At 41.8% G+C, this 22,216-nt stretch overlaps 1 protein-coding gene across 2 annotated transcripts in view; it reads right to left on the bottom strand.

The window, feature by feature from the left end:
• Window positions 1-22,216, bottom strand: part of LOC123985622 (MAP/microtubule affinity-regulating kinase 4-like) — a 56,944-nt gene that overhangs the window by 7,450 nt on the left and 27,278 nt on the right. For both annotated transcript variants that reach the window (XM_046073303.1, XM_046073304.1), the window contains exons 4-15: window positions 15,264-15,312; window positions 15,098-15,163; window positions 14,098-14,168; window positions 13,512-13,568; window positions 12,917-13,153; window positions 12,169-12,288; window positions 11,714-11,813; window positions 10,274-10,383; window positions 9,585-9,774; window positions 9,251-9,471; window positions 8,626-8,729; window positions 4,594-4,872 (exon numbers count right to left, since the gene is read on the bottom strand). In XM_046073303.1, coding sequence (XP_045929259.1) covers window positions 4,594-4,872; window positions 8,626-8,729; window positions 9,251-9,471; window positions 9,585-9,774; window positions 10,274-10,383; window positions 11,714-11,813; window positions 12,169-12,288; window positions 12,917-13,153; window positions 13,512-13,568; window positions 14,098-14,168; window positions 15,098-15,163; window positions 15,264-15,312 — 1,604 coding nt within the window. The remainder of the gene's footprint in view (window positions 1-4,593; window positions 4,873-8,625; window positions 8,730-9,250; window positions 9,472-9,584; window positions 9,775-10,273; window positions 10,384-11,713; window positions 11,814-12,168; window positions 12,289-12,916; window positions 13,154-13,511; window positions 13,569-14,097; window positions 14,169-15,097; window positions 15,164-15,263; window positions 15,313-22,216) is intronic.

Genomic DNA, 22,216 nt, shown 5'->3' with positions numbered 1-22,216 from the left:
AGAGAGAAGCAGGGAGGGCTCAAAGTGAGGTAATAAGAGAAAAATTAGCAGAAAGTGACAGAGGGGGAGAGACAGTAGTGTAAGAGTACAATCTGCTTGTATCTTGAGAGAGAGCTGTGCAAGATCCCTGTTTAAGAGAAGGATAAATCCTAGTTACATAACTAATCCAGATTTAAAACAGCAGCGACGCTGGGTCAGTCAGTCAGGATGACTGCAGCAGGCTGAGATGCTTCTTCTTACAAGCATCTGCTCCAGGAAGGGGCTCAGACACATGCTGTGTACTCGTAATATCACTGCTTCAAAGCTACAATGACGCAGACTGAATTGCGCATTTTTACCCAGATATGAATCTTTACAACTTAAGTATGCCAAATCAGAATTTTCACAACAGATCATTTAAACAGTATTGCTAGCACTTTTTACAAAGTATTACAAACTGTAAACCTCATTATTTGTCCATGTGATCACAATGGGAGACGCAATCTAACTTCAAATCAGTAAAGAAAAGCTCTCTCTATATGTATCTACTAGACATGCGACACGGTTTATCAATCAGCTAATCGACAGAAAATTCATTTGCAACAATTGTTTTGAGTTTCCTTTATCTTCTACAACTGTAAACATGGGTTTTGATTGCTGTTCAGACAAAACAAGACATTTGAAGATGTCAATTTGGACTGAGCAACTGTGAGGGTCATTAATTAATTAATCGAGACAATAATTGACAGATCATTAGATAATGAAAATTGTTGTTAGTTATAGCCTTAGTATATAAAGTGTACTAAAGAAAGATATTATTTTATAATAATGTTTTATAATTTACCTTATTATAATCTCAACATTTAGTTATTTCTCAAAGAGACACTTGGCAGTGGATATCACCAGCAATCGTGACAGCAACAGCTTAGCACAAAATCAACACACAATGTTTTGTGCTTACACTTTAGTCTAGGCTCTTAATAATGGTATAAAACACTCCATGCCTCCTTGACCACAGGTTTCCTCCTTACTCCTTATTTATTTATTTAACCTTTATATAACCTGATGATCTCAATGAAATTTAAAACCTCTTTTTCCAAGAGAGACCTGCCCAAAATAGCAGCATATTGACAGAACATAGTTACATATATGAACACCAAGCCCACCCACAACAACAAGTTTAGAACCATACCGCTATATGGATTATCATATATAATGTTGAAAATGTTTGAATTGCAGTGTAGAGGATCTGTTTACAGAGTGTGTGTGTGAGAGAAAATAACCTTTTGATAAAGAAAAATGCATAAAGTTGGGCGTATAAAGAAGCTTTTGCTCTTCTAAAGCATGGATTCCAAAAACTACACTGAAACATTTTCAATCAAGCTGGATATCAGGAAGTGTTTCACAGTGGTGTCTATTTTGGCCATAAATACAATTATACAGTTACTGCCCCTAAAACAGTAATGCACACTACCTGTACCAGTAACAAAGCTGTTTACCTCAATAACCTCTGTCTTGCAACAATAACGCCTCCCTGCTTCCTGTCTGTCCGGTATCCTCTCCTGCTGAAGGACTGCTGCTTTGTTAACAGCACGAGCAAACATATGGTGTTGATTACATGACTCAGACTAGTTGCAATAAACTCACATACTCCAGGGGAAACACAAACATCTACATAGGGTTGTTTAATCTAAAAACGAGTGTGTGTGTGTCATGTGTGACTGTGGATTTGTGCCTACACAAGCAAACAGGCGAAGAGACTATCTAGTAATAAGTGCAAAGTAAAAACCTGCATCTAAAAATCAAACTTCACCTCTAGTTGTTCCAGAAAACCGATGTCTGTTTTGCGTTTTGTTGGAAGCAGTTAATGGTGCAGTACAACCGACAGCCTCTATTGAGTGCTACATCGTAAAGCAGCAGCAGAGCCAGCAGAGACACAGACAGTCCAGCTAGACAGACAGACATTCAGGCAGGCAGCTGCTGATTAGAGTTTCAGTCACACAAACATACTAATTTGAGATACAGCTGCTCTATAGGAAGAAACAATCGTGCATAAGGAGTTACACTTCTTTAAACTGGGACCATAGTTTTGGGGATGTAGTTTCTTAGTCTTGGCTCTAGCAATTGAGACTCCTAAACATGTTTGGTCAGAGCTTTTAAACCTTAGCATACATTTCTAAAGAGATGCCTTAAAAGTCTGGATATTCTAACCCACCTCTGCCTGTTACTGGACATAGAAAAATAGAATTTGTGCAAACAGGGCGGACTTGAGGAAAATATACTGTCTTCCGTAAGATGACAGTAATCTATACTGAGGTAACTATCCCTTCAACATATAACTATGATGGACTGAATGGTGACAGGGTTTCTGCAGTGCTCACCAACTTCCTGTATCACGATAAGACCAGAAAAAGTATCAAAGTATGATGGAAAACCTGTCTTAAGTGGCAGAAAATAGATGGATGGATAAACCAATTGAAAAAAAAAGTTTAAAAGTTAGTTTTCGCTAAAATCAAAACTTTCCCATCATGAGATGATAAGATGATGAGCTTCAGTAGTGACCGTTTGCTGCAGGTCTGATGGTGCTGAAGCGACAAGCAAACATTCCCATCAGGTTAATTTAACTATAAACTATTTAACTGCCAGAATTTACTATATCCCAATATATCAAATCAGTCTCAATCCTGTTATATGCAATTACATTCAATTTTAACTGTCCAATTCGCTTAAGACCTCTTTCAATTAAGGAACTCTCTTTAAGCCTTAAGTGTCTTTTTGATGAAGCATACATTTGATGAGAAACTTGCTAGAGAGACTCACACTTCATGTGGGAAATAAAAGGAAGACAACATTTTACTTTTTTGGAGTTTTTCCACTTCGCATCAGTACAGCTGGGCTTTTCTTGGAGCCAGAACCATAAAGGTTGACTTTAACTTATTAAATTCCTGCCTGTAAAGTAGCGTTGCCTCAGATAAATGTTTATACAACTAAACTCCAACCTGCGACCGGCAGCGAATGAGGGGCAGACAGGATGACGGGGTACTGGCAAGCAAGCAGACAGTCAGACAGACAGAAGCAGCCAGAAAACATGGGAAAGGAAGACTTACTAACTGTTTTTGTCCCCTGTGGGAGGGTGCAGCCCGACATGGACTTGTTTGAGCTCTGACGTTTAGAAGGGTCAAGAGTGACCCTAGGACGAGAGAGGAAGAAGAGAAGGAGATGAAGAGAGGATGAGAGGAATGGCAAAAAGGAAAATTAACAGCAGAGACAGAGAGACATTGAATGAAAGAGAAAGCAAGTGAGGGGAAGACAACATAGAGATGACAGTCAGAGGTGCACAGGTAGAAGAGGCAGAGAAGTACAAATTAAACTGTATGTACTGTAGTTCAGGAAAAAGAAGGATAGAAGATTGGCAGGTGACTGGCAAGGAAAAGCAAAAGTTGTTAAAGAATCAAACAAACAAACAGATAAAGCAACAGTAAGCAGAAAAGAACAAGACTGTGAAAGACATACAGCGTGTCCACCTCACCGGCAGACCTGGGTCAAATAGGTTTTCGTTTGTACCAACTTAAGAGTACCACTTGGGAGGGATTAACTGCTATTGGATATGAACTATTTTCTTGAATTTAACAAATTGTCCAACTGCATAATCTGATTCTGGTTCTTCTGAACCTGGTTTATGCAACAGGATTGGGCTCCTGTGTACCCCGCAGGACCTAACGCAACTGTTAGGAATGTACAGGACGTATTTTCCTCTATTGCCGTTGGGGGCGAGTACTGGACATCACTCCTGTGGGATGAAATACTGCATCCACTGCCATCCAGTAAAACACATGCTTCTCACTTCCAAATTAACTCAAATTTCAGTAGTATGTCCCACCCACTCACACACTAGCCATCTATCTTGAGTGTATCGGTTCCTAAGAGAAACAACATAAAGAGATACATCATTTGTGGTTTAATCTAATTTTAGTTCCAACTGCTTCAAGCTGAATCTTTGAGCACAGCTTTCTTCAGTATACGTCTTATCTTATTTCTTATTTACTATTTCAAAGGGCTAGAATTGTTTTATGTTTCCTGTGAGATGGGGCAGACACATTAATAGCAATAGCGGATATCCTCCAACTGTTGGCAGGTGTGGGTTTGAAAGAAAAAACCAAACAACTAAGTTTAAGCTAGTAAAACAAACAGTTGGAAGGATTTTTAAAAACTATTAGACCCAGGTCTGAGATTGAGGAGGACAAATTCTGAAGCCTGTAAAGATTTATTATTTGTGAAGGAAGGCTGGCAGGTTAGTACTGGTTAAGGAAGAGACGGTGAGAGGCAGCAAGGTTATAGCCTAAATGGTCTTCAAGTACAGGTTTATAACAAAAGAGCTACACTGTCCAGTTGCAAACTTATAAACACAGCAGTCGGCTATCACTTCACCACATTTGGGATGGTTAGCAGTAATCGTCAAACATACACAGTCCTTGAAAATACTTAAATTCCAATAAACTCTGCAGTTAAAAGGTTCATTTGTATTCTGTTTCTTGATTTCTGAGTTATTATTTCTCTTCCTGTTCTACTTACAGTCTTGCCTCCCCTAACCCTTCTCCCGGCTTCTCCCCTTACCTGCGGGTCAACTTGGAGGTGAGTTTGCTCAGCAGGTTGGTCGTGGCCCGGGTCCTGGCGTGGGGCAGCGGGCTGGCATCATGGGACGGCGTTGGGGAACCTGGGGGAGCATGGGAGGGAGGCCGACGGTCTCTAATCTGCCCTCCGTGGAAAGTGCTCCTCACCGTGGATCCCCTGGATAAACGGGAGGAGGGCGTGGAGGACGAGGAGGAGACCCCAGAGGCACCGGCGATGCTGTGAGTTGAGGGGGAGGCGGGGGGAAGGCGGTGGGATATAGAACTGGAGGGAGGAGAAAAAAAACAGGTGTTTTTAGTTTAGCAATCAAGAACATTTCAATTAGCAAGTGCAAGAACTGTGCAGGATCACATATAAATCATGTTACTGGACCTTTTGCCATTATTTTGGAACTTGGTTTTCCAAACATCTAGGCAGAGGTCTCTTCGTTTTAATTAAATAATTTAAAAAAACCCTTTACATTTTGTCCTGATGGGTACAAAAGGAAAACTTGCACGGTTCTCATTTTCCATGACTAATCTACAAGTGAAGTCTGTCTGATGTAACATAATTCAATCTGATTTAAGGGATTCTTGGATAAACACATTTTGTTGCCCAGTGAGCGACAAGCAGGCTCTGCATGCACAGCGAACCAGCAATTACAATATTGTTCTTCATCAGTTTATCAAACAACCAAAGCAGGCCCTGCCCCCGTTAGATGTCGACAACGTGAATATAAGTGAAGAACAGGAGTAAACCACAGACACAGTGGATTTGGTTGCAACAATAAAAGCAACTTTTGAAAAGCACTCAGGGGGGCTGGTGCATAGCTGCGCTTTTATTTTTAGCATTTGGTTTAAAACATGTTTATTGCATAAAAGCACAAGTAAGGACATTTGCACTCACAGTGTTTAGACTAAAAAGACACTTTTCATCATATATGTTTATTAATATCACAATATTAATCTTTGAAAAATATTGCAATGTCAGTTTTTTCCAGTATCGTGCGACCCTAACATTAATACACATCTGGCATGTGAGTATTTACAGCACAGGACAAGTGTATTGAGTCAATATCACATTGATAAAACACACTGATCAAAATACAGTTCATTGTAAAGAAGGAACATTTAATCCAGTGCAATGGTGTGACTCCCTGTTTTTAATAGTTTTTAGAAAACACTGGCACAGAGGAATAAGGGATATGAGGCTTTGGTTACACAGAGAACACTTGTTAAAAGGATCAATCGTAGTTTTTTTGTCTTTTCATCGGAAAGGAATATTTTGAATGTAGAATATTAGCAGGATTAAAACATATTTATGTTATGTGCAAATGAATATACAGTACACCAACTGAACCACACACACAAAAAACACAATAAGCAAGTTCCATGCTGTATTTGTGATTCATCATGCCTCTTCCCTAAATTAGGGAAGGATAAGAAAAACGGATATTTGGCCACATGGCTTTTGCTTTGTTTTGTTTATTTTGTTGACCACATAAGTGTGTAAAGAATTTGATTTTAAGATGCTACTCAAGACCTCTGTCAGGTGCATTTCAGTTTTGTAATACTTGTAAGGTCTTAAATTGAATTGATTGAAGACTTTTGAGGCAGCACAAGTACCAACAGAAAGTGGGAGACAAGAGAGCGAGCTGCTCTTCACATCATGACCAACAGTTATTCTCTAATCTTTGAAAATTGACCCTTGGAGATTTCACTCCCCGCTGGGCCCTTCTCATTTTTCTGCATGCCCCCCTGCATCTCGCCCTGCTCCCTTCTCTTCAGCCAACACTTACACTTTATCACACCCATCCACCTCTCCTCCCCTGACTCCCCGGCTGGCTGGTGGCCTGAGGCTGCTTTTCATAACGCTCTACATAACACACCCACACGGGGCTCAAGTGGGGCAGAACCATTAGACGGGCTAAGTTGAAGCGCAGCTGTTGCAGAGCAAAATCGTTTAACATCAACGTGAACTTTCTGCCTACTGCAGCTACCTGCAGGGGGGCACACCGGGGATGGAAGGAGGAGAGGAAAAGAGAGGGGGCGGGGGGACACTTGTGAAACGAAGTTTGAAAACAGGTGAAAAAGGTAAGGACGAGAAAATAATGATGTTTAACTTGTAGTTTAATTTTTCCCACAAGTACAGCACGATGCTTGTAAAATTTAAGTGTATAAATCATTTACGTGTCAGTCCTGAAAAGAGACATTGATTTGTGACTGAATCAGCCAGTCTTACGCCAGTGGATTAAAAAAAAGAAAGCATTGTACACCTGCAGTGAAACCTGGTTCAAAGGTTAAGTTACTTCTATCTGGAGAAGACAGGGATTATTATAAAATAATCTCAGCAGGATATTTTCTCTCCTGGACATGAGGACTGTGTATGTGCACATAAAACTGTTATGAAACATATGCAGTATGTCTAGCATGAGGTGACTAATCTACCAGCGTAATCATAGACCAAGGACCTGCATGTTTTATTTAAACAAAATACATGCTGTCGTGTACATAATCAGTATTTTGTGTCTCTCCTGTGCACTTTCGCCACTATTGAACATTTCCATTTCTGTTAACTAAATGTGACTGCGTGTGTCCATGCATGCGTTTGCCGCATCAACCACTCTGGCACGGCATTGGCATCACATTGACAAGCCTCTAAGGCAAGTGGAGGGTTACGTTGGCACAATGCCAGTCCTCACTTCATCCTGCTGCTCTCAGCTCCCCTTTTCTACCCCCCTCTCATGTTTTCCTTACCCTCTACTCTCCCCCTCTCTTTTCTTCATCCAATCGTCCTTCCCTCCTTCTACCTGTCCTTCGTTCCACTCTGTTAGATCAGAAAATGGAGCTAAACGGGAGAATACTGCCTCCTTGTAAAGCCTGAATGTAATAGTGTGTCGTCTCTTTTCTGTTTGGTAGCTTATAAAGCATCATGGCTGGTACACATGAGAATGTTTGTTCAATGCTTTCGTGCCGTTTGCAGCTTTGACACATTTTACTTCCATAATTACTTGTACATCCAGTCATTCATGTTGTTCTTCGTTGCTTTAGTCTTAGATTTTAAAACTCTCCATCAGTCTTATTAGTCTGAACATTGCATGAACATTTTACTGGAGGTCAGATGCCAGACGCTCTCCCTCTGAGAGGCAAAATTACAGAGTGATAAAGAGACAGAGGGAAAACAGGTCAGCTAGAATGAAAGTGAGAATGTGAGAGAGTGACCATAGGAAAAGAGGGAGGGAGGGAGGAGAGAGAGAGAGAGAGAGAGAGAGAGAGACTGCCATGCTCTGAGACTGACAAGCAGACAACCATCTGCCATAACAGACAGTTCATACTGGGCACATAAACACACACACACAGGCAACTCACTCATGCACAGTTTAAGCCCCTTTATCCTCTCTTCAAGAGACAAAATGTATGTGAGACAAACACCCCGGGGCCAAACACTCTCAAAAACAGACAATCTGCACCAGTGGAACCTCTTTCTAAACCAACTATTTTCACACTGTATTTAATATGAATATGAATGTATTTCCAACACTGGGTTAAATACAACGCGACAGCGCAATTTATTTACTCAATTAATTCCATCTTGCCCTTACGTGTTTTTACATTGCATTCACATTTAATAGCCAACAATAGCAGCCCACGCTTGTTTTTATAAAATTGAATCTGTTAATGAGCTTTTTTCCTGGACATATTCCCCAACCTAAACCCAATTCTAATCTCAACACTGAGCCCTTTAAGTCTTTCAGGGAATTTAGATCAACATGAGGTGAAATTTAGAGCAAAAATGGCAGCAAACAAGACTCAAATTTGCTCTAGGCTGTATGAACTTGTAGTGATGATGCCGAAACCTTCATTATTGCTTCTTATTTGTTTATAAACACGTGCTCCACGTCCACTAGCTGTGGTCCCAATTCCCACAAAAAAAACCCAAGACAAATCTATGTGCTAATCTTGTGAGGGCTCTCATGTGTACTGTAAAAGATAAGCAGAGATACAAACAAAGAGACACAGACACCTTGGCTCCTCTCACCTGTTTTCCTTGCCATTTTGCAGCAGAGTGTGTCTATCAGTGTTGGATCGGTCTGTACACACATACGTGTTCCTTCGAGTCATGGCACTAGCAGGGATGTTATTCTGGACAAAGAAGAATCAGAAATCCAAAATCAAATCAATTTACTGAAATGATGTCCTGAATATCTGTATATGGTCTGTTTTAATCTGATGTGACGAGAGAATGTGTTTTAACTAACCACATAACACGAGGAGAGCTTTAAAACTTACATGTATTACTTCTTCATATGCATGACAATTTATCTGACACCATTTAAGAAAGCTGTACTTGGTAAAACCTGCCCATCTGGTGCTCCGTGCAGGTAAACAAAAAATACTTGACAGTTTGACCTCAGACAGTATCTGCCGAGCAGAACATTAAAGAGTTAATCTCAGGTTAATCTGGCTGCTGTCTTCAGCTCTCTCTCTCTCTCTCTCTCTCTCATGCTAATCTTACTGAACAGCTATAATCTCCATCGCGCCCCGCCCCAGCTGGGTGAATCTACAAGTATGTAACTTTTGGGATTCTGACATCTAATATGTTGTATTGATAAGAGACTAAATGTAACAAGACTGGATATTACTATATATTATTTTGGCCTTACTGTGGTCGAGGTAACTTCCTTGCGGCGGTCGGGTATCTCGGACTTATTTGGGTTGTGGGCGGAGCTAACCATGGGACTGGAGGGGGTTGGGATGCTACGGGAGCCAACAGTGTTGGTGCTCGGCTTGCGGATCGACAGCCGCTCTTCCTTAAGCCCCGCCCCTTCGCCTACGCCACTGGGACTCCGCTTGGGGTGCGTCGACCCTGGAACCGCGGGACCACCTGAGAGACAGGTTAACAGAGTTCTCAGTGAGGAAGATTTCTGTCACCATTTCATTCAATTTCAGAATGGATCCAACTCTACATCACAAAACAAGCTATGTCACTTGTCTTACAGAAGTCAGAGTGTCGTCTCTGGCGGTGGTAAGTGGAGGCGCTGCGCTGTGCCTTGTGGCCAGAGGAGGAAGTAGGTGCACCAGAGGAGGAAGAGGAAGCGGTGTGTTTGCTGGTTCCGTTGGTTATGGTGCCGGGTCGGACTCGAGCCAGACTGAGACTGCTGCCTGAACGAGACTCATTGCCCTCCGTCTGAGAGACAGAAAAACAGACAGAAAGAAGAATTAAACTTACAACATGACTAGAGACAAGTTGTAGGTTGTTCACGGCTTCTCTCAGCGCAACAACCCAATGTTATAACCAAGACCAAGTTAGTCCATTCACATCCAAAACCAAGTTTCATGTCTCAGTCTATATCAGGGTTTGACCAAAATCACAACAAATTATATATTCATTTTGGTACATCGAGTAAAACAGATTCTGCTATTTTGAATGTGATTGCAACTAAATGACATCCACCGCACAGCTGTATTTAACTATTTAAGATTGGCATTATGAACTACTACTGGCACCAAAGACACCCTATCAATCTCGAATCTACCAAACTGTAGTATTTTATTTCATTTTGTGATAACTTTATATAGTGCATGAGCTTAACATTTATAATATAGACTGTCAAATACACCCATAATTCATCTAACTATATAAAAAGATCTGCAAAAAAATCCAAAACAAACGCCGATACACTCACCTCGTTCTTGCGTCCCAGCAGCAGGTACGTGGCGGTGACCTCATTGTACTTCTGACTGACCAGCGACTCTCTGACCTCTTCCCTGGTGAAGCCCATCCCAACCATCACATCTGGGACGAGACAAATGACATTAGGAGCAGCTACACCGAAATCACGCAGGTTCATCTTCTGTTCAATTATGAAAGGTTCACCCTCCGTGCTCTGCTTGATGTGAAGCTTAAGTTCAGGTCTTGCATATGGATCAAGCACTAAACATGTGCCAAGAGCTTTGTGCCAGAACAACATGTCTGGAGTACCATGTATGTAGGCTTACAAAATGTAAATGAAGCTTTGAGCGATGCTAAATACCCTGGTATAAGCCAGTGCACCAGAAAAGTCGCCATGCAGGCACTGATGATGTGTCCGTAATGGAGGTTTCGAACATGACCCACTTCTGTGTCCGTAACTGCCCACAAAATACAAAAAGGTGGCAGGTGACGACTCTTTGGACAGCGGCCTAAGCCAGACCTTCTCAGCTTACCCTCATTAAATAATTCTGTTTACCGTTTCTGTAACCTGCAACATGATCCCACTCATAAAACGGACGGTTACCAGTTAATCATATTTTGATCAATGCTTAAAAGAGGTGGCATTATGCTCATTTTCAGGTTCAAAATCTTATTTAGAGGTTGTACCACAACAATTTGACATGATTTAATTTTCAAAAAAAACACCATATTTTTTTCATACTGCACATTGTTCCAGCTCCTCTTTTCACCCTGTGTTGAAAGCTTCGTTTTAGCTATGGAGTGATACATCTTGTCTCTACATGATCTTTGTTGGGAGTTGCACATGCGCAGTTCCTAGTTAAGGAATACTAGCCAATCTGAAGCAGAGAAGGGCGGGTCAGCGAAAAGACGGTAAACAGCTTCGGTTCAGCTGTACATGTTGCGACCAGCTTGGCAACATGGACTAGAGCGAGAGTTTCAGAGCGGTGAGTTATTAATCTGTAACAAAAGTATCTTTCATCCATAAAGTTTTAACTGAGCTCTGTCTCTACATCACAGGAACAACTTTATGTCCACTGACTGCCTGGAGGGTAGCTAGTGTTTGGAAGGGAGAGGAGAGCTGTGTGCTGCAGCTCGCTGTTTTTCCACCGCTGTTTTTGAGGGCGTGTCGGAGTAGCCGCTCAACGAACATTATGACATTTTCATTGTGATGTCACAAGAAAGGGAAGTAAAGGCTGGACTACAAACGAGCTGTTTTCAGGCCGTTCAGAGCGGAGTTTTCTGTGGGAGATGGGAATTCCCTTTGGGCTGGACTTTGGGGTTTTTCACTTTGCAAACCTATTACATGCACAGAAAGGATATATAACTCAATAAAGAAGAGGGAAAAAGCCAAAAAGCAGAATACCACCTCTTTAAGTAAATAAATTAATGTTAAAAGGTGTGCGTTTCTTACCAATGCGGCTGGTATCGTTCAAGTCCTCCACAGGCTCTGTGTGGGGCTTCAGCTCCTCGCTGTCATAGCCGACATTAATCCACTTATCTTTCATTATTTGCTGATGAGAACAGAGAAGGAGAGAGAGATTTTGAAATACGGCAATACAGTGTAGACACAAAGCACTCAAATTTCATGTAAAAAAGTTTACATGTTTTGTTTTTTGACACTAGAAACGTCAACATTTTGCACTGTATGTATGTTCAGTTGTTCATCTTCTTCCTTACAACAAATAAATCTATGTGCCTTTGTTCATCTTTGTGTGTTTTCATTTATTATAGTTATCCAAGAAAGATTGAATCACAGACATTAGACATGAAGAGCGATTATACTTTTACTACTCGATATTTAGACACTAATGTGGTCATTATGAACATGCCCCCCCCAATCACGCTGTTGTAAAGTTTCCTCCTCACCTCCAGCGAGCAGCGCTTGGCAGGATTGAGGACCAGGAAGCGGCGCAGGATTCCCTCGCAGTCTGTAGACATGTAGAAGGGCACGCGATATTTTCCCCTCAAAACACGCTCCCGAAGCTCCTGAACACAACACACAATGATACACAATGAGTTTGCACAAAAAGGACTCTGAATCATTGGAAGATGTGGAATACTTTGTCTTTTAGTATTGTTATATTTTGATTAAAGGGTCCCTGTATTTGCACTATGGAGCTGTTTTTTAAATTAGTGTGTTCCCATTTCGATTATTCTGTGCACAAGGACATGCGCGCACATACATTATTCACCAATGGTTTCACACTATTCCTATGACCAACAGGTGCCGGTAACATGCCAAGATATGCTGCAATGTGCCACCAATGGCAGGGTAGAAGAAGACGACTGCAAGCTAGTAAACATGGATGTAAACAATGCAGGATTTAAAACACTTGTTGGACGCCAAGGACACGCGTCAATTTTGAATGTGTAAGCACTTGCGATCTCTAATGATCATCATAATTCTGCTAAATGAATATCAGTTTATATTTACTAGCAAGTTGTTTAATAGAAGGCATAACACGTCTCCAGTGTTTTTACATTCCCCAGTGTTCTGGGCTTCAAAGGAAAACAACAAAGCACAGCTAAAGCTCGGAAGCAAAACCTAAGAAATCTCTTCACGTAATCTCAATGGAAATGTATGCTGGACTAAGACGGCCTCCACGTCACCCACCTTTAGGTTCTGTCCGTCAAAGGGCAAGGACCCGCTGACCAGCGTGTACAAGATGACACCAAGGCTCCAGATGTCCACCTCCGGACCGTCGTACTTCTTCCCCTGGAAGAGTTCTGGGGCGGCATATGGCGGGGAGCCGCAGAACGTGTCCAGTTTACTGCCCGCAGAGAATTCGTTACTGAAGCCAAAGTCGGCTATTTTGATGTTGGAGTCAGCGTCTAGTAGCAAGTTCTCCGCCTGTAGAAAAACAACATGGACAGTAAAACACAAAAAAAACACACGAAATTATGACTATTTACATATTGGCAACTTAAAGCTGGAGTCCATAATTTATTTTAGTGCTGTCATACAGGAAGCGATGCCCTTTCTGCTCGTGAAGAGGATATTACACTTTGGTGGCGTTTGCAAATAGCAGATAATAAACAGTATTTATTGTTCGAACATCATTTCAGTTTCCTCTTGATGCCATAGAAGTAGTTACGGATATCAGCTTTAAAGTAAACGTCTGTTACTTTGTCATTAATGAGTAAAATGAATAAATGAATACAGTCTGTTTATTAAGTGTTAATGATTGATTATGTCTTTGTGTTGTCACCTTCAAGTCTCTGTGAACAATGTTCTTCTGATGACAGTAGTGCACCGCTGAGACAATCTGAGCAAGGAGACAAAAAAAAGAGATCGAATGAAGGAAGATAATAGAACTTTATGTTTGTCCTTACATGTAAATAGTGGCTAAACTAGGAACTCCATTAACACACCAACACCATGACGCAACATTAAGAATACAAAGCAGATTTCTTGCTGTGCGATCACACCTACTGTTTGATTTATTTGGTCTGAAGCACAGTGGGAAAGTTTACTGTAAGTCTATTTTGGTCTGCTTCAGGTTCACACTGCCCAGTTACAAACAAAGCAGGGACTATAAACAATATGCCACATGAACCCACAAGAGGCTCAGATTTCAGCTTCTGTAACTTTTGGTAAGCATAATGATTATATCAGCCTTCTTCCTCTCTTCTTAACTCAGTCCAGACTTTATATTGTTCTGCTCAGATTTCTAACCACAAGGAACTGCTGGCTGTCAACAGTTAGTATCTCCTCCCCTATTTGCTTAGGTTTCCCCTACACCTGGGACACAAGATCAGACACACAGGTGAGGGAAGGGATGAGGTTTAACTCACCTGTCGGAACTTGGCTCTGGCCTCTTTCTCCTTCATTCTACCATGAGCCACGAGGTAGTCGAACACTTCGCCTGGAAGAAAAACAAACAGTATGTAGACTTGCTGTAGTTCAGGCGAGCATGGACATAGTTCGATAGTCCCATGCTGCATACACTTTCTAATAATATCCAACTTGAAACTGTCACTAACAACTAGCGTGTCACAGTTTTGGTGCTATTTTTCGGTATTCACCACTCGTGACACCCCTGCACACTTCTTAGCAAATTTTGACACCCTCCAGCTCTGACGCCAACACTTTCATTATGTGTTCATGCGTGTTTAAATGTTATAAAATATCCAACACTCTGCTGGGGGTTTATGAGTTTAGAGTCAGGTCTCCGTTAAGATTGTACAAATTTGTTTTTGAGCAAATGTAGCAAAGCTGTAAAGGGATATATTTGACCTGATATATGAGTCCCGGATGAAATTAATACATGGACACTGGGGGGAAAGGAAAGAATTAACGGTGACTTCCAGTAGTTTAATTTGTGGGTGTGCAATCAAGCCAAACATCTGACCCTAGTGATCCTAAATATTCAAACAGGTTGAGGTTGAGTTGAACAGAGCAGCATGCTGGCTGGTGAGTCGCTGCCGCCGCCTTATTAGGTATCGGAGGTAAGAGATCTCACAACATAGAGAGAGAGCAGCGAGGGAGATTAAGGGATCATGAGAAAAGAAGAAAGAAAAATAGAGAAGCTGTAAAAAATAGAAGAGTGCATGGGAAACAGCTGAACAATGTTAAAGAGCACAAAGAAAGACAGTGGAGAAAACATTAGAGCAGTAAAGCAAAGTGACATGAGATCTCACTAATGAAAAAGGAGACAAAGGGACTGAACTCAGTCGTTTATGCCTTAAATGAATTACTTTATCGGTTACTGTATGATTGAGTCAAAGTAATCAATCTAATTGGCGTCACTAAATACTTGGCCATGATGATGAGGAGGCCGAGGATGTCACTCACCTCCGCTGGCGTACTCCATAATCAGGTAAAGAGTCTTCTCAGTCTCAATCACCTCAAACAACTGCACTGTAACACACAGAGGACGAGATGTTAACACAAAGGCCGGCTTGGAAACACACACACACACACACACACACACAAATGAATTCTCTGGAGTGTAACTCACCTATGTTGGGATGGTTGAGAGTTTTCATGATGCGTACCTCCCGAAACAGCTGAATAAAAAATTAAAATAGTCAGATTCCATTATTCTTGTCAAGTCTCAATTATAAGATTAGACATCTATTAAGAATATTTCACATACAGTTCTCTTAAAGTGCCGTATGGCTTGAATTGAAAAGTTACTCATGTTATTTTATGATGGATAAATAAGTTTAGTGTAGGAGCGGGCAATATGGAAAGTATTCAAAATCAATGGTTAAACTCATGTTTACTGCATTAAGTCATTTATTATATATACATATACACACACACAGAAGAACAGTAAACTATAAAATATTAACATGCAAGGTTTGTGGAAGTATGACCAATATATGGTTACTATCAATATATGGAGACACAGGGAACAATACTACAGTATAAACGCACTTGAATTTAATAATACATATGAGTAGCGGCTCTTTTCTTTGTGCTCGACTTTATGAGTTAAGGAAAAGAAGAAAACAACCTTCTCACTTCTTCATCTTATTTATTTCTCATTCATTCATCAAATTAATTGTTCTTCAGTTAATTCATACAGTCCACAGCTGGCATATATACACCCAACGTTCCCCTTCATCCATCTTACACTCCCTCACACTCATCTTTCCGACCACCTCTAGACCTGGGGCCACCCAAGGGAGTGTCTCACTGTGTGTGACAGTGGGGCCTCCTCCCCTGGGTGTGCTCTCCTCCTGCATCCTGCACAAACCCCCCCCCCCCCCCCCCCCCCCCCTGCCCTCCCCCATCCATCACAGCTCCAGACTGCTGCCTCATCCTGCCACGCTGATGCTCTCCCTCTCTCCCTGAGCTCCATTTTAAGAGATTACAGAAGGGAAGTGTCGGGGCTAGATGCATCGTAGTGGACCATGCTGATGGGTCACCACAGAAATGAATTAAAATCTAAGAAATCACAGAAAATACCAAGTGAAATCTCAAGTCACTTTGGGGAAGACCCCCTACATACAGCCTCTGTGAAGTGTTAAAAGAAATGCAATCAAGCCAATCATCCCTCATCAGTTGTTTTGGTGCGGTTATTAGCGACAAAGTGAGACATTCTGACCCTGGTGGGGAAATGTGACTTTCCATGGAAGAGCGTGTATGTGGAGTGCATGACAAAATGTGTGTGTGTCAGCAGGAAACTGATCCCAAAATAGAAAATAAGGGGAATTAACAATGCACAGGAGATGCGGGGCGTAGAGGGAGGAAACGACAAGAAAGACAGAGGGGAAGAATGGTACCAACTAATATATTAGTATTTGGTTTTGTTATACTAGTGTTGGTGTCAATTATTGCTCTGTGAACCCTTGAGCGACCCGTCTTGTTCAAAATTCTTCAAGAATTAATTACAAACCGTTGGAAAAAAAGTGAAAGCACAGGAAAAAGAAAGAGAGGAAGAGAAGAGAGAGAACAACAAGAATACAAAAGCAGGAATTCACTGATGCCTTCATTTTTGTAGCTGACACTCCTTCCTCATCTCTCCATCTCCGTTACCGTAATATAAAACCAGATACAATCCCCATCTCTCATGTTCTTACGCTTACACTTCCTTATTTGTACACTCCAGCAGAATCTATGTCCTGTACTTAACTGACAAACAAATATAAAGATTTGTGCAGCTGTGCAAAATATAATAAACACGTGTTCCAAAAATGAAAATGTGAGTAAACTGGCTTTCAATACATTTTTATTTGACTACACTCCTGAATGCACCAGGCTTGTGTTATGTTACACTGTGTAGCTGCCATGTATGAAGCGATGCAGCGTTCTCTTTCTCCCTCTGTTGATATTTTGCTTTTTGTGCTGATGTGAGGAGCTGCAGCGAGTTGAACTCGTGTGCAATAAGGAAGTACAACAGAGGGAGACATGGTATAGACTGACGGATTCAGGTGGTTACAGCTAATGCATGTGTACATTCTTTAATAAAAGCACAAAGACAGCTAAGGATTAGTTATTATTATTGTAGTTATTACTACACATTTAATTAACATATGTTTATACTTTAATTTATCATGCAGGTGGGGCTGACTAAGTGCTTACACATGCCCTGCTTCATAGTGAATTTAAATGATCTCCTTTCAGCAGCTGCTGAGTACGACCAGTTCAACATGTCAGCAGTACCACACATGAGAAAATATGACTTTCTTCCTGCTTCATTTGTTTGTCAATCTTTTTTCTAAAAAAACCAAAAAGGGTGGAGTTTCCTTCAAGGAATTTGCCTTCAACAACACTCTCACGATGACATAACTTTACAGTCGCCCGAGGCGTTGTGTGTTTTCACAGATATCAGAGACAGATTCCTGGTACTCAATGTCCCCTGAGGAAAAACACCAGTTTAGTTTGCACACAGCCAAGTTAAGACAATGACTACTTCAAAAGACATTCAAATAACTACTAATACACAAGAACAGGTGTATGTGATGAACTTGCAGCTCCTCTACGTTCACAAACTCCTCTTTTACACTGTCATTTCCTGCAACAACTCGCCCCTCACGAGATTTCAGCACCTACTAGTTATTTAACCACCAAAATATGTGAAAATAGGGCCCAGGTTTAAAAATGATCCTTTAACTCAAGAGGCAGAGATGCACAGCTGCAGTCATCCTGCCTGCTAATTTTTTTAAACCCCTGACGTAAATGTAAAAGCTCTGTGTTGGTATAGCACCTTTCTGGTCTTTGCGACAACTCAAAGGGCTTTTACACCACATCACATTCACACACCTGATGGCGGAGAGACTAAGCCCATTGCACATCAGAAAGGAAATAACATTCATACACAATCACACAACAATTTGGGGTTCAGTGTCTTGCCCAAGGACACGTCAACATGCAGCCTGGGGAAGCCTGGGATCGAGCCACCGGTTAGTGAACAACCGCTCTACCCAAAAGCCACAGCCCCCGCCTCCAGTGAATCTATATATAAAGAACAATCTTGTGTTGGAGAGGCATTCACACGTAAGAACCACAGGGAGTGATCGCTGGCTGGTAATGTGTGACGATGTGTTTCTATTCCTTTCTGTCAGTTTTTCTACTCAGTGCTCTTAAAAACGGGAAGCCACATCGTCGTAAACACACACACACACACACACACACACACACACACACACACCCCCCGTCCACTGGGAATGTGTGTAATTGAATTAAGTGCATGGTGCATCAGCTGTTCATCTGAGCTTTAAGAAGAATTATCGGCTAAGCCTCTCCTCTCTCTCCTATACACCCATTCAACTCTCTTTCTCCCCCTCTCTCCTATACTCATTCACCTCTTCCTCTCCCACATTATCACCAGAAACCTCAGCAGCTGGCCAGGAAATTGTTGAGTCACTGGTATTGATCAACAGTGCAATCAATCCCCAGCTCATACTGCTGTAATGTTGCACTGTGGGGCAGTAATAACGTTTCTTAATACACTTTTAGGTGCATTTTGTAGATTACAAATATTTATTGGTAAAAAAAAAAAAAAAGAACAACTTCTCTCTTGCGCTTTGATATGTTCACCCTCTTATCCTGGTTTCCTCCCATGGCGGTGGCCCCGCGTCACAGTTGACATGCCAACCCAGGTATTAATCCCTGGGTGGGGGGGGGGGGTTGCACACATAGGCAAACACAGCTGCCGTCATGTGGCGTTTGTGATTTTTGTGTTTAAAAAGGATTACGGTTAGTTTTAATTCAATTGCGTGAGAAATATATATTTACAAGCCACTTTTCGTAGCTCCAAAAAAGATTTAAATTTCAGACAGAGGTATTCTTTTATAGCATCCTTTACTTTTCCTCTCTTTGTCTCTTCCACTCTCTCTTCCCTCCTTTCAGGCAGCGTTAATCAACTCCTTAGCATTTACTTCTTCTGTCTCTCCACGTCCTTGGAATTATTAGTCAACTGCTGAGGCGAAGCTCTCACAGCTTTTCTACAAGGATTTACACATAGCAACTTAATGACCGACTGTCGGCGTGTTTTTTTTCCGGCCTTTTCTTTTTCCTCGAGGGTTTGATTCATGCGTCTGGCCTGCCTGTGTGTCGGCCTTTGACCTGTTTATCCAGGCCGTGTATTCGTGTTTTCCTCTCCTGCGCGCACGAGCACGCTCACACAAACTCACAAAAAGACGTGATGATGTTGAAATACAGAAATGAGGAATTGATGGCGCTCGTCCTGCTGACGTATTTAAAATCGCCAGGCCCGTCACATCTCTACTGCACAACACAACAGCATTCACAAAAACACTTCCTCTTATCAGCAGCAGCCAATCATGAGACCAGAGAAATTCAGAGAAAAAAGGGGAAGAGAGTGAAAGACAAAGAACGACAGAATGAGACGGATGAGTGAACACACAGGCCTCTCTCTCTACACTCCCTCATCAGAGTCTCTTGTGAATAACCCTCTTTTTGTGTGTGTGTGTGTGTGTGTGTGTGTGTGTGTGTGTGTGTGTGTGTGTGTGTGTGTGTGTATAAACTCTGAATGAGACACAGTCCATTACTGGCTGCGGCTGAGATGAAACATTTTGTAATCGCTTCAGTCAGTTTAATTTTATTTGCTAAAATCACTGAATTGACCCTGTCTATATTTGGGACAGGTGTCCATATGGGACAGGCCTTTAATTCCTCTCGCTCAAAACTGAAATAGGCCAATATGAAAAAAATAATTAGTTTCAAACTAAATATTACTTTTTAAAAAATGAAATGCACGTCATTCATTTGACCTAGCTCCGACAGACGGTTTATGCGCTTTTATTTTGAAAGCAGCAACGTAACGAAAATGACAACAGGGTGCAGGATGAGAGAAGCGTGACAGAAGTTAGCGGACAGAGAGCGATGGACTTCACATGACAGGATTCACAACTTGGATTCATTTTTATGAAAAGCTGTTTTGATTCTTTTTTTCAGTGGACCCTTACAGAGTAAAGGATGATAAATAATCAAGGAACAGACACATTCGGATTTAACGAGTGCTTCAAAAGGTAACAGGAGTCGACACTTCTTTTTTCTTTAAATCTCTTGTACCATGCAGGTTACACCAGAAAATCTATAAGAATCAGACTTTGGGGTTTGTTGTTTCCGTTAAATGAACTGAACGATTGAATTGTGGAGAATCTAACCGATCTAAGATGTGTAGCATGTTCATACTGATCTTAAGTTTAAAATGTAATATCTGTATTAACGATCTAAGCACTTCAGAAGCAGCTACCAGACCAGGCGTTTAATGGAGACCTGCGTTTATTTGTCAAAATGTGTTCCCACACCAGGCCAGGACACGGAGTAGGCGGCTATTTGGGACTCGGCTATTAATTGAGTTAAGGTACTTACTGCAAAACTGTATTTCTGTGGCACCTATTAGCTTCTAGGTATAGGTCCTCTTCACTGAAGACAACATTTCAACAAAACACTAGATAAAAAGTTGGCCAAGACGCTGCAGCTGCTAACCTGGATTAAACAGGTAATGTTCGCCTGGCAGCCTAAAGCTAAAACTTGTGCATTAAGGGGGTATTGTGCATTACAGTGCAGCAGCTATGCCAGAGCTAAGATGCACCTTAAAGCACTTCCACAAAAATACAACTACATGATTTACCTTATTAAAACCTCATCACGAAATCTAGCTATCCAAAGACTCAAGGCATCTGAATCATGGAACGGATAAAGCACTGTTCTGCTTCTGCTAGACACATCCTACAATCCTACAGTCTACGATGCCTCTCTAGCAGAGTAAAAGGCAACCAGCGGTGAACCAAACTGTCAGTGTCCTGCCGAAAGACACTCTAATGAGCAACATTAGTCAAGGATTCATCTCCGCTCTTTTGGCTGTAGCTGGGTAACATTTGAATAGACTTTTGACCCCGTTCCTCCCTTTGTTGCCTGTTGCTGGGAGAGCTGCACTTCTGCATAATGCCAGTGCACCTACTATATGAACACCTCCTCCCAATCCCTCCATTCCTTTAAGGTACAGCAGTAACCGGAGCTCCCTGTCGATGAGAGAAGCTGAATCATTAATGAAGAGTAGCTGGAGTTTAATTTAGGCCTCATACAGCTGGCTGTTTGACCCAGATCACAAGAAGCCTGACTCAGCTTCATTAAATAAGGAGAATTAAATATAGTTTTATAGAGGTTGGCTAAACAAGGAACAGTAAGGGGCGGGAGTAAGGGAGAGCATGAGTGAAAGCCAAGGCCGGGCATCGTACTTCTATCATACTACTGTTCTATTCCTATTGCTTTGAAGATGAGCTTGTGGGAAAACCTTCTGCTCTCGTTCCGTCCGCCCTCTTGTCCCTTTATTGTCTAATTATTCCCTTTACACACCGGCACAATAACAACAATGCACACAGCAGCAACAAAATGATTATGCACAGACACCCACAGAGGGACAATATGCTGCATAGAATAGAAATGCAGACAATGGCATTACACGTGCATTCAAAAGGCCGAGCAGAGGCCGTGTCGAGCTGCGGGTTTATACGCCTCTTATCGTACACGTAGGCCTACACCCCCACACACTATGTCTGTTCTCTTCGGTTCTGCTCTGTATCTCGTCTTTCTCAGGGTCCCCGTTCTTGTGCCAAGGCCCCAGCAACACCCCCACCCCACCCTGACTCGACCGCCGCTTTTGTTTGCCTGTCTGGAATTCAGCTCCTGGCTGAGGGGGCCTGGGCGAGGGACAAAACACACTTCAGAGCATTAGACGGTGGCCCAATCGCTGTCCTGCATGCACTCACACTTACTTTAGTGCGCGCACGCAAGCACGCACGCACCAACATTGGATGTCTGCCTTCAAAATTCTCCAGTTCTTAAAGTAACCCCAGGCTTTTGACGGGGCGCTGCATAGTCTGGTAGATTATCCAGCACATTCACAGCAGGGAAGAGTGCATACAGAAACACTGTTCTGTTGTGAAGTTTTAAGATATGAGACAGGACAACAGCATATTTTACCAAAAACCT

The sequence above is a fragment of the Micropterus dolomieu genome, linkage group LG17, assembly GCF_021292245.1.
Source record: "Micropterus dolomieu isolate WLL.071019.BEF.003 ecotype Adirondacks linkage group LG17, ASM2129224v1, whole genome shotgun sequence".
In the NCBI taxonomy this organism is placed as follows: Eukaryota; Metazoa; Chordata; class Actinopteri; order Centrarchiformes; family Centrarchidae; genus Micropterus; species Micropterus dolomieu.
The sequence above is the reverse complement of the archived record's forward strand: the minus strand, read 5'-3'. Positions and strand labels throughout refer to the sequence as shown.